General features: G+C 45.5%; 1 protein-coding gene and 1 long non-coding RNA gene across 5 annotated transcripts in view; one reads left to right on the forward strand and one right to left on the reverse strand.

Moving 5' to 3' along the window:
• The first annotated feature begins 92 nt into the window (after positions 1-92).
• On the forward strand, positions 93-8,251 carry LOC120238720. 3 transcript variants are annotated; one of them, XR_005530296.1, is made up of 3 exons: positions 93-211; positions 7,018-7,190; positions 7,953-8,251. It is a non-coding gene; the product is annotated as an uncharacterized LOC120238720 (long non-coding RNA). The 3 variants fall into 3 exon arrangements; XR_005530297.1 differs by having other exon boundaries at positions 7,018-7,164; XR_005530295.1 differs by having other exon boundaries at positions 7,018-7,116.
• Positions 8,252-8,348: 97 nt separating this feature from the next.
• Positions 8,349-12,344, reverse strand: part of BICRAL (BRD4 interacting chromatin remodeling complex associated protein like) — an 82,448-nt gene continuing 78,452 nt past the window's right edge. For both annotated transcript variants that reach the window (XM_039242653.1, XM_039242654.1), the window contains one exon: positions 8,349-9,542. In XM_039242653.1, coding sequence (XP_039098584.1) covers positions 8,755-9,542 — 788 coding nt within the window. In that variant the 3' untranslated portion in view covers positions 8,349-8,754. The remainder of the gene's footprint in view (positions 9,543-12,344) is intronic.

Genomic DNA, 12,344 nt, shown 5'->3' on the forward strand with positions numbered 1-12,344 from the left:
ACAGGCTGGTGGCTGGGCTGTAAATAAACACTTCCCACTTCCTACGACTTCCGGTGTGGAGCGCGCGCCGCTCCTTCCGCTTCCCTGCGGCTGCGCGTGCGGAAAGGGAGACGGGCTGGCAGTAGAGCCTTGTGCTGGGTGGCGCGAGCTGCGGCTGCTGTGACTTTGGCTCTCACGCGTGGGTGGAGGTGTTTGTGGAGGATTTCGGATGGTAAGGAGGGCAGCGTCCGTTCCGTCAGCCCGGCTCCATCAGTGGGACCCGGAGCAGGTTATTTAACCCCTCTGTACCGTGGTTTGCTTTACCCATAAAACGAACCTACCCAATAGCGTTGCGAGGATTATGTAAAATATTCCATATAAAACGCTTAGCACAATGAGTGTAAGCAGGTAACACTATGTTGTTAATCAGTGCTGGATGGAAAACTAGAAATTCCTCCTTGCCGTCTCAGAATCTTCCCTCTTAAAGCTCTTCACCGCCTGGAATTTGCTTCTTTTTTTCCTGGTCTGCATAAAACAGTGAAAACCGACGTCCTGTATTTTGGAAACTTCCAGTGCAGTGCCTCCAGCACTAATGTGCATAGTGGTCGCCTGGTGGTATTAAAATGCAGATTTAAAAAAGTTTTTTTTAATGTTTATTCTTGATAGACAGCGGGGCGGTGAGAGAGAGAGAGACACAGAATCCGAAGCAGGCTCCATCACAGAGCCTGACTTGGGGTTCAAACCCACAAACCCCGGGATCATGAACTGAGCTGAAGTCTGATGCTTAAGACAGCCACCCAGGCTCCCCTACAATGCAGGTGTTTAATTCATTTTGGGGTGGGGAGGAGCTGATACTCTACTTTTTTAAACATGCTTCAAAATGATGTCATGCTTCAGGTCTATGGACTGCACTTGAGCAAGACTCTAGAGTAGTCTCTTTCCTTTTTCTAAACTCCTTCAGCCCATTTTATTTTTAACATTTCTTCATACTAGGAGGGCAGGGGGCATCCCTGCCTTGCTCATGGTGGTTCCTAAAGGTCTGGAGCAGGAAGTTTCTCAATCTTGGCACTGTTGGCTTTTGGGGCCAGATTATTCTCTATTATGGCGGCCTTTTCCTGTGCATTGTGGGATGTTTGGAAGCATCCCAGGCTTCTACCCCCTACATGCCAGTAGCACCCCCGGCCCAGATGTGACAAAAGAAAATGTCTCCCGGCCTTGTCACATGTTTAGTACAGTATACATATTTATCCCAGTGTCATTATTTGGCCCTCTGCACTTACAGGCATCATCGCAGATCTGAGCCTGTACTGTTTGATTTATTGTTTCCTTAATCAGATAGGGTGCTCTGAAGGCAGGGGACTTATCTCCTACTTCTCCATCTTCTACAGCTCCTGTCACAATAGTGGGCACCTTCAGGGGCTTTTTAACTAAGCTCAAAGCATCCTATTGGTATGTGCTGTATAACTAAGTCAACCGGAGAGATCGTGCCGTACACAGAGCTCATTACCTGATGAACAAACATTAAAGGACAACATAGTCTTTGGAGTCAAAAGACTGGTGTAAGACTCCTTCTCACTAACTTAGCACTTCACATGTGTCTTACCTTGTAAAAAGGCAAAAACAAGGGTCACCAAAGTGTAAAACATTTATTAGATAGGAAACAAGGAACAAAAATCAGTCAATATTTTGTAACTATCTGCAGATAAAACGTAGGTCCTGTGGTACAGAAGGTAGTAAGGAGAGAAGGCGTTTCAATACTGGCTGAAAGAGACTTGGAGGCCGCAATTCAGAAAGGTTTTCCAATGCGAGCAGATGGTCCGAAGAGAGTGCTTATTCTCAGTTTCGAAGCCATCTTTCCACAAGATGCAGAGGAAGAGTGATGGAGGCCTCGTCAACCCAAAATTAGTCACTAACTGAATACATGTTTACTGACACTGACCACATGCCCCGGCATGAGGCAAGATCCAAGACTTTTTATTTCAAGGTGAGAATGCTGAATGAGAATGGGGGATGGCCTGTTGTCATAGGTCCCTTTTTGGAATGATTTAAATCATGGAAGATTATGCAACTATATGCAATGAGGTAGGGCTTCATGTCCTGAAGTCTTAATGGCATTTTTCATTTTTGTTGGCCTGCTGGTAACCATTTCCATTTCCTAACAGCATCCCATTTCTCTTGTGGACTGGTTTCTACTTCGTCGTGTACCATCATGGAGTGGGGTGAGGTATCCTATCTAAATGGTGGTCCTCCCAAATACGTAAGCTGTAGGGGTGTTTCTGAAGATCTTGTAATCTTCTATTTCCCCAGTGGCAGGGCGCATGAGATGCTAAACTTCTCTGGGTTTTGAATCTTGAGCAGAGTGATGATGGAAGAAACATAGGAGGTCTGGGGCAAGACTTTAAGGATTTCCACTTACTAAGAACTGCAGTTTCCTTGTTCCTGTCTTTCTCAAGCTTAATGGTCTTAAGTCTTTCCTTCCATCCCTTTCTTTCCTGGGGTGCCTGGGTGGCTTAGTTGGTTAAGCGTCCAACTCTTGATTTCAGCTCAGCTCATGATCTCACGGTTCGTGGGATTCAGCCCCGCTGTCAGCACAGAGCCTGCTTGGGATTCTCTCTTGTTTTCTCTCTGCCCCTCACCCTTGCACACGCCCTTTCTCTTTCTGAAAAGAGACTGGGTGGGTGACTGGGTGGCTCAGTCAGTTGGGGATCTGACTCCAGCTTGGTTCACGATCTCGCGGTTCATGGATTTGAGCCCCACGTCGGGCTCTGTGCTGATGGCTCAGAGCCTAGAGCCTGCTTCGGATTCTGTGTCTGCCTCTCTCTCTCTCAAAAATAAACATTGAAAAAAAATCCTTTGAGGACAAACCTTTGGCGGCTCTCTGAATTGACTCCAGGGTTCTTTTTCCAGCATATTCCATAGTAGGTTACTTCTGTATTGTCTGCACTCTGGGATTATTTGGAATCTCTTAAAAGCTAATTGAGCTGTGCCTTCTCAGTAAGGCAAAACCACTGCACCCAACCCGCCCAGGAGAGGACTCCACCTGCAATTTCCCATCTGCCCCAAACCTCTTTCTTGGATAATGAACCTTCAGGAAGTGGGCTTTCCACTAGGAAAGCTTCCAGCTTTCCTAGTTGCTTCCTCAAGAAGTGACATGAGGTTACCAGGAAACAGGTAGGAAAGAGATCAGATGAGCCTGGAGTTGGGGAAGACAACATGGCCAACAGATTTTGCTCCTGATGAAAAACAAGCAGAAGGGAGCAAAAGTGTAAAGGAAAAAAGGAGAGAACATGTGAAGGCCAGCAGCCTTTGAGGGTCCAGGGTAGACCCAGGAAAGCGAGAGCAGAAAGTACACAGTGTACAGTAGGGAAAGACCAAAAACAAAACAGAAAAACCAAACCTTTTCCGAATTATTTCAGGGGTAATGCCTCTTAGCTTCTCCTACCTTCCGTACTTCTTCAGTAACACCTCCTTTTATACCTTAAGTGGAGGACCAGGAGAGAGCTTCCCATTTCATAGGCAGGCGGTTGAGGCCGAGGGTAACTTGCACTAAGATACCTAGTTAGGTGTTAGACAAGGTACTAGAACCCACTTCTAGATTCTGCTACCCAAAGCACTTTCTGCCCATCCTGTGGTACTGCTTTCCCAGACCTTCGCAGAAGTGATTTTTTCCGAGGATCCTTGTGGCTTGCCAAGTGTTTTCAAAGGCTAGGCTCCAGCATGTGCCCGTGAGAACTGTAGATTAGGGCTTCTTATAATGGCCTTTCACAGGCAGCAACATAAGACACTATTCATATTACAGAATTCACTTTATACTATGACAGTGCTACTTTCTCCATAATCTTTACCCCTATAATTACAAAATGCCTTTTTCTTCTTTCCCGCACAAAGCATCATTAACCTTTTCCCAGATGTAACTCAGGATGAACTTGAGAAGCAAGGCACTAGAATATACATTGCAACTTTACCAAAGTGGCAGGTCGGGAAGGATCTTAGCCCCAGTTTCTTCTCTCCTGAACTCCACTCACTTCCCAAACGTAATGCAATTATTTGTGTGCTTGTTTCCTCTCTAGACTGTGAGCTCTTTGAGAGAAGTCCTACCTGAATTATCCATCTAGCCCCAGTACCTAGCCTGGTGCCCATGAACTCAAAAAATGTATGGTGGTTAACGCTCTTTTCAGCTGGATAGCCAGGAGCTGTCAGTCTGTCTCTGAGAGCACAGATGCAAGGCTGACGCAGAGTCAGAGCCTGAACCCAGGGCCTAGCCCCTTGAGGATGGCTCAGCCAGAGTGTTGCCTGAGCAGTGCTGTGTTGGTGGCCACAGACTGGCTTCTTCCTTTTCTCTTTGCCCCCAAGAATCCACTGGCCCCTTTCCCGGAACACAGCCCCCCGTACCCAGGACTGAGGGCTTTAACCATCCTTAGAGAAGATGCCTGGTCTTTCCTCTGGGCAAGCCCCTGGGGAACAGAGGCTGATCCGAGCCAAGCAGCTAGATCATCCTTCATCCATGGGGCACTCCCATTGCAAATGGCCTGAAGAGGGGAAGGGATGTCACATAGGGCACACGTTTGTCCTTAGAAGAGAATCTTGACATCAGACCAACAGTGGATAAAAGACATGAAGGGATCCATCCAGTGATGTAATTATTCTAGCAGTAATTATTCTACTTCCTGTTTATATATTGGTTACTGCAGAATCTTGATTTCCCGACTGCTGCTTTAAGGGTGGGAGTGGAGGTGGGGCACAGTTCAACCATAAGGAATATAAGTGTAAATCCTAGGCCCCAAAGAAAACTTTAAGGAGTCTTAAACCTTCACCCTGGAAATACATTTCACCCTATGGCAGCTTCTCTAGCAATCTGGGTAGCGTCCGTCTTGTGTGGGCAAGAACTCAGAAGGGCCTCAGAATTTATGGTTAAGGTTACAGCGGTCTTTCTCAATGTAGTTTGGTCAAATGTGTGCACCCAAAGAGAAATATGTCAATTCTGAAACATTAAAAAAAACACAAAAAACAAAAAGGGGGCGCCTGGGTGGTTCAGTTGGCTAAGCATCTGACTTTGGCTCAGATCATGATCTCATGGTTTGTGGGTTTGAGTCCCGTGTTGGGCTCTGTGCTGACAGCTCAGAGCCTGAAACCTGCTAATTATTCTGTATCTTCCTCTCTCTCTGCCCTTTCCCTGCTCATGCTCATGCTCTGTCTCCAAAACAATCATTAAAAAATTTTTTAAGAAACATAATTGCGGAGTAAGTCTTGTGTAAAATAGTTTTCTGGACTTATGCCTTAGCCTTCTTGTCCTTAACTGAAACAAATATAGTGATTGAAGAAAACCTCCTGCAGATTGAGGCTCATTTATCTAACTTCTCAAATGGCCCCATTTTTCCTTCCTTTAGGACTCACGTGACAAGAGTAGGTCTGGAGGCCGGAGATGTATGTGACTAAACTTTCTCACCAACCAACTCTGTTGAATCTGAAACTGTTTGGAAAGGCCGGTCAATGAAAACCTGTGTCCTCACTAGTTAGGCTTCTGTTTGGGAACAGTAAATCTATTTCAGTAGAACTCCTACTGCATGCTTACTTACCCTTTTCTTCTGGGAAAAGAGCCATTCCTATTTGCAAAATCAAGACAATCACAGTTGCGCATTTTCCCAAATCTTTGGCTGTATTGCAATGGTTGTTTCATTTCGTAATCTCCAACTAAACATTTCCTAACCATGGATTAACAATATAGTTACTGACTGGTTTCTTTTAACAGTATTTATCCAACATAACAAAATAAACTGCGATTTGTTATACTTTTTTTTACAAAACATTTTATAAATATTTTTACAAAATGTATACAAAGCAATTTCAAGTGAGACATACTATACAAATGAAGGTATTTAAGCAAATAAAGCCCACACCACACTGACAGTGAGTGACGCGTCCTCTATAAGTCAAGTCAGTCTGTAAGGCCTCCCTAATCTAACAAAATCTACTAAATTCTTCAGAGCTAAAATAGTTCTTTTTCGTAATTGCCAGTTTAAAATTTGCTTTATCTTTAGGCAGTACTTAAGGACACAGAAAATCAGATGCTTAATAACAAATGCACACTTTTCCCACAACAACAGAAAAAAAAAAGAAAATGATTTTTGTTACTGAGTACAAGTAGTTCTAAAAACTTAACCTTGACTAATGAACCTGAACTGAAAGTTGGCCGTCCGAGGCGAAGCCCTCTGGCCCTTAGCCGGAGGGGGCCCCCCCAGCATGCGAGTTATGACCCATGTGCGTACAACCTAATCACAGGAGTAAAATACATTTCGTAATCTTCATTTGTCATTATCTAGAATCTTTCCTCCATAGAAAGTAAACTTACATACAAGGACACAAAAATTTACAAGTTTCATTTTGGTAAGTTAGGCTCTCCATTTGCTAGACAAGTGTTAGGGCTCAAAAGACCCTTCGAGATGGTATGTAGAAAGGCTGGGAGTGGGTTAGCAGAGCAGGATGGGGGAGAAAGGGAGGTGACGAATGTACCTGAAGCTTTATCTTTTCTCTTAAGAATTCCACTGATTGGCAGTAATTAACGTAACTCATTGGTAGCCTACATGAAGGCTTCCAGGTAGAAAGTTCCACTATGAGAAGAATTTGATTAGGAGGGACCATCTTTAAGTCTTGCTAGGAACGAAGGCAGCATGAGTCCTAAGAGAAGAAGAGCCTATGAAATCATGGTGTTCAGGACGGGTGTTACCCCGGGGCGGCCCAAACGGAAAGTTCCAACTGGCAATACCAACTTATCCTTCTAATATGTTACAATACAGGAAAAAAGGGGAAATCTGCAACTTGGATGTTGGCACAAATAAGGAAAAAATGGGAACCCCAAAATGGCCCAGATTTTCCGAGTTCTATTGGCCGGGGGTGTGGGTGGGGAAAAGGAACTTTGCTTTAATGAAGACTGGCTGTCTGAGGGGGGTTTCTTGCAGTGCGGGGAGAGGGGCAGGGAGAGAGTCTGGGTCTTCCGTTGCCATGCTTTCCAATTATCAGAAGCCTTCCTTTCCATCACAGGCCAATCTGGAAAAGAAGCACCCAACATGACAATGGGCGTCATCCTCATTCTGGCAATAGCCAGAAACAGGTGCTGGCAACACATCAGAGTGGAGACCGGTGGGTGTAACCCCTAAAGCCAGAGAGATCAATAGGATAAATGAGAGAGTGCGTGCACATGGGAGGAAGAATGGGTGGGTCCACACTTCACCAGAAATGACCTCTGGATGGGAACAGCTCAGATACATGCACGCGCACGTGGGGAGACTGCATACGAAATACCGTTATGTTGCTTTTTCCCAATGACGGGAGAGAAGGGCTGGCTACAATGACACTGGGGATGAAGGGAACAGCCAAGATGGGATGACCTGGGGCATGAACACAAGGAAGGAAAACGGGGAAAGCTCCCTGAAAAGAAATATAAATAAATAAAGCAATAGGTCATGTTCACTAATAGGAACACGGGCCACACACAGACCATGACAGGGCGTGTCCTTTGGCTCGCAGGTGGGAATCCCATGTCTCAGATCTTTTCTTTCTATGGGGGGCTGGATGGTTACTTTGGTTTGTCTGTGTTTTGGTAATGATTGCTGCCGGGGGAGGGGTGTGTGTGTGACTACTGTTCTCAGACCAGAAGCATAAACAAGGCCAAAGTCCTCTTAGAGTTTAAACTGAAACATCACAACACAGTTTTCAAATGAAAGTGCTTTGGACGCTTGGCTGTTTGTGGGAGAGGGTGCAGAGGGGTTCAACGAAAGGAAACCCAGCAACAAACAAAAACGTACGCCATACGTTGACTAAATCCAATTGTAAAATGCGAAACGCTTGTTTTTTTCCTCGATAGTTAACATATATATGCTTTTACATATATACACATATTATATTCCTCAACGCTGTCTCCTGGCCGCCCCTGTACACTGTGCCACTGAACTGGTTTCCGTTTTCCTTTATTTTAGCCTGGTGAAATGATCGCAAGTCATGCTGTTGCCACTAAGAACGGAGCGTTCCCCAGATGAAATGCACCGCGCGGATGCCGAAAAGCATGAGATTTTGCTCCCCGAGCATCGGAAAAGCCCTCGGACGATGAACAAGGATGCCCTGCGAATGCCCTGCTTGTGGCCCTGCTTGTGTGCTACTGGCTGCGTCCTCGGGGTTGTGGGGTCCCTGGCGGAGCCGCTGGCAACTTCCTGCTCAGAGGTGGCCCGTGGCGGGGCGGGGACACACAACCACAACTGAGCGGTCTCCCCTCCAACAACAACAACAACAACAAACCCAAAAAAGCAAAGCTGGGAGATGCAGTGGGATATTCTTTTCACAGAGTAGCTTCTATCGGTCCTGTTTGCTTTTTTTTAAATAAGTCTTTTCTTTTCAAATGACTTAATGATTGTCAGAATTTTACCCAGGGCCACATGTACTGTGATCTCAGTGAGTTATGATGTTTTGTTTTGTTTTTAAATAAAACAAGTAAACAAACACACAAAAATAAAGGACTATAAGCGCTTTCGTTAACACTTGAAATGTGTAGGGCCTATCAGACTGCTTTCTAACAAGGATTAATTTCGCGAAAGGATCTCCCTGTAACCACCACGAGTATTGCTCTTAAACAAAGAATGGGATTGAAGATCAGAAAGAATAACCTGTGATGAAAGATCAAGCAGGCTGGAGACAGGAGAACACTTCCATTTGCTTTTGCCAGGAAAGAATGTAACTTGTCCGGGGCGGGGTCTCGGGACGGGGTAGGGGTGGGGGCTGCTGCTATTAACACTCTAGGATACTATTTACAGCTGCTTCTAAAATGGAGTCAGTTTCTACAATGCCTTCACTGTGGTCCGGGATGAACTTTTCCAGGCAGTTTTCCTGCGAAGCCATTGGAGAGAAGCTGGGGAAATCTAACTCAACAGAGCCACTAACCGTGGGGTCACTCTGGGGCTGCCGCCCAGCCTTTTTGAGTTCCAAGATGTTCTTAAATGTTGTTTCTAAGCTCTTGGTGAGCTGGAGGTCTGGCTGGGGCTCGCCTGACCCTTTCATGATGTCTGTGTGTAAAACTTCATTCTTTGGAGAATTCCTCAGAGTTTTGTCCTGGAAGGAATTGTTACACGTCATCTCCAAGTGAGAATCGACTAGGATGCTCGGGAGTTTGCTCTCAGTACCGTGATCTGGTCTGGATGAGGTTTTCCGGTGCCCTTCGGGGCCGGGGGAGCACTCGCTGGCCTTCGTGGGCTCTCTCCGGCCGCCCTTCTCCTCGGACGTAGCCCGGTACTGTGCTAAGCCCACTTTGTCAAATTTCAGTGCTCTGCCGAGGCATTCAGTTTTTTTAGAAGCGTTTCCTTCTGCGGGGACCACGATGTGATTAGGCACTAGATGAAACTGGTCATGATTCGTCGGTTCTGCCGTGCCTGGCTTGGCTCGGTCTCGGCTTTGGGCCTTGGCTGTCAGGTGCAGAGAGCTGGGTGTTTTACTGCCGTGCTGGTCACTCCGGCCAAACTGCGTCTCATCAGCAGCTTTGTCAAGTTGGAAGGAACAACAGAAATCAGCCTGAAAACCCTCTGGGAATGGGAGCAAAAAGAACAGGAATGGGTGAACAAGATAGGAAGATTTATACGACAGACCCTCAGGGGGTCAAGTGCCAGCCCAGCCCAGCCCAGCGAGCCAGTCTTTCGTGCCCAGGACTGCGCAGAAGCATGTCACTTGAGGGGCCTCCTATTAAACATGGCTTCCAGACAAGAAGCTTAAGCCTCTTTGAAAAGGTAGCTGCTTGGTGGGTGACAAATGGGAAAACCAAATGAGTAAAACGCTCTACTTTGTCTTGATCTCTTTGTGTTCCCTCTCTCTTTCTCTCTTTTTCAAGTTTATTTACTTATGTATTTAAGTAATCTCTATACCCAAATGTGGGGCTTGAACTCATAACCCCGAGATCAAGAGGGATCTAATCCAACCAGGCGCCCCTCTTAGTGTTATCTTTAAGCTAGTTTTTAAATTACTGCTCCGAAATAGCCTGAAAACCAAAATTAGATGCCAGTATCAGCTTGGTTTCTCCCTTGGAGCAGAGGGCCATGGAATGAGGCTTTAGGACAGGGTGGGAGTGGATACAACTACTTCTGTCTTTGGGTGATGGCACATCGGTCCCTAGAGACACATGTGAGGGGACCTGGCGTTATAGCTGCACTTTGTCAGGGCCACAAAACAAATGGTCAGTACAATTCCAAAATGGCGCCTGCTTGGAAGGACAATGTGTGTGGAGGAAGCGGGTCTGTGAGTGAGCACACAACTGTGCCAGGCTTGAGGAGCCCATGATGACAAGAGAAATGTTAGGAGGATTTAGGAGGTTGAGGGCACAGAGGCAGACTGCTGGTACAGAGGAGGAGAAAAGTCAAGTAGGGCTGTAAAATTAAAATATGAATTTCTTCACCAAACCACAAAATGAGATGTAGGGGATACAGCCATGAAATCTAAAAAGAAGACTCCTGGGGCGCCTGGGTGGCTCCGCTGATTGGGCATCTGACTTTGATTTTGGCTCAAGTTATGATCTCAGTTGTGGGATTGAGCCCCGTGTTGAGCCCCGTGCTGAGTGTGGAGCCTGCTTAAGATTCATTCTCTCTCTCTCTCTCTCTCTCCCTCTGCCCCTCTCCCCTGCCTGCACTCTCTGAAAAAAAAAAAAAAGTTAAAAAATAATATTTAAAAAGAAGACTCCATCCCACAAACACTAGCTGTGCAGGCATAATACAGAGGGGGGTGAAGTACATCCCTGTAACACTCAGGTCTTGGGGGCTGTGACAAAGTAGGAGGGTTTATCCTTAAGCTCAATTCATCAAAAGGCAATAGGAGATTTCAGGTTCTAAGAAAAAGGGACAGAAGTATAGCCTATATCATTCTTTTCCTTTCTGGAAAGATTTGAGGATTCTCCTAAGTACATAGCATTTCTTTCAGGCTCTCCCTTTAGACTGAGTGTAAGGATCATTTCTTCTCTTTGGAAATTTCATGAGCCACGTCAAACACAAAGGCTGGTTTAATACTTAAGAATCAGAAAAGAAGTTAGGGGAATGGAAGTGAAGCCACTGGAAAATAATAGTCTTAACAGTAGGGGAATGGATTAGCTCAATTCTCAAAGTAGTGTTGCTAAAAGTTTATTAGATATTATTATTTTTTTAAAAATATTTTTATTTATTTCTAGGAGAGAGAGAGAGAGACAGCGTGAGCAGGGGAGGGTCAGAGAAAGAGGGAGATACAGACTCTGAAAAACAGGCTCCAGGCTCTGAGCTGGCAGTCAGCACAGAGCCCGACGCGGGGCTCGAACCCACGAACCGTGAGATCATGACCTAAGTGAAAGTCGGACGCTTAACCGACTAAGCCACCCAGGCGCCCCTATTAGATATTATTTTGAAGACTCTAGCAAATGATGAGAACTTCAGATGTGATAAATGGAAGCCAATTAGAATAACAAAATCACATTTAGCATATGACATACGGGTATAACCATATGTGAAAGATGTATGCAAATAGGAACCAAAACTAGAAGGAAACTTGGAGAAATACAAACTTTTCTTTTCTAGGATGGTGCAAGTACGGGTAAAACTTACATTCCATGAACTGTGATAATGTTATTTGATTTAAAACATTTTAGAGGCCAGGGGTGCCTGAGTGACTCAGTCCGTTAAGCATCCAACTTTGGCTCAGGTCGTGATCTCACAGTTCATGAATTCAAGCCCCACACTGGGCTCTGTGCTGACAGCTCTGAGCCTGGAGCCTGCTTTGGAATCTGTGTCTCCCTCTCTACCTCTCCCCCCAATTGCACTCTCTCTCAAAAATAAACATTAAAATTTTTTAAAAAATTGTTTTAGAGGCTAGAAAAAAGTAAGGAAGATTCGTTTTTTTTCCCCCTAAGATTTCATTTTTAAGTAATTTCTACACCCAACATGGGGCTTGAACTCACAACACTGAGATCAAGAGTTGCGCTCCACCAACTGAGCCAGCCAGGTGTCCCAGGAGGATTCATTTTGATTTCATTAAAAAAACCCTTTTTTTAATGTTTATTTTTGAGAGAGAAAGAGAGAGAGGGAGAGAGAGAGAGAGAGCATGTGCGCATGTTAGCAGGGAGGGGGAGGGACAGAAGATCCAAAGTGAACTCCGTGCTGACAGCAGAGAGCCCACTGTGGGGCTCCAACTCAAGCACGGTGAGATCATGACCTGAGCCGAAGTTGGACACTTAACCGACTGAGCCACCCAGGCGCCCCAGAAAGATTCATTAAAAAAAAATTTTTTTTTAAAATGTTTTTTATTTATTTCTAGGAGAGAGAGAGAGACAGCGTGAGCAGGGGAGGGTCAGAGAGAGAGGGAGTCACAGACTGAAA

The sequence above is a fragment of the Hyaena hyaena genome, unplaced genomic scaffold (genome assembly GCF_003009895.1).
Source record: "Hyaena hyaena isolate Hyena2069 unplaced genomic scaffold, ASM300989v1 scaffold_211, whole genome shotgun sequence".
In the NCBI taxonomy this organism is placed as follows: domain Eukaryota; kingdom Metazoa; phylum Chordata; class Mammalia; order Carnivora; family Hyaenidae; genus Hyaena; species Hyaena hyaena.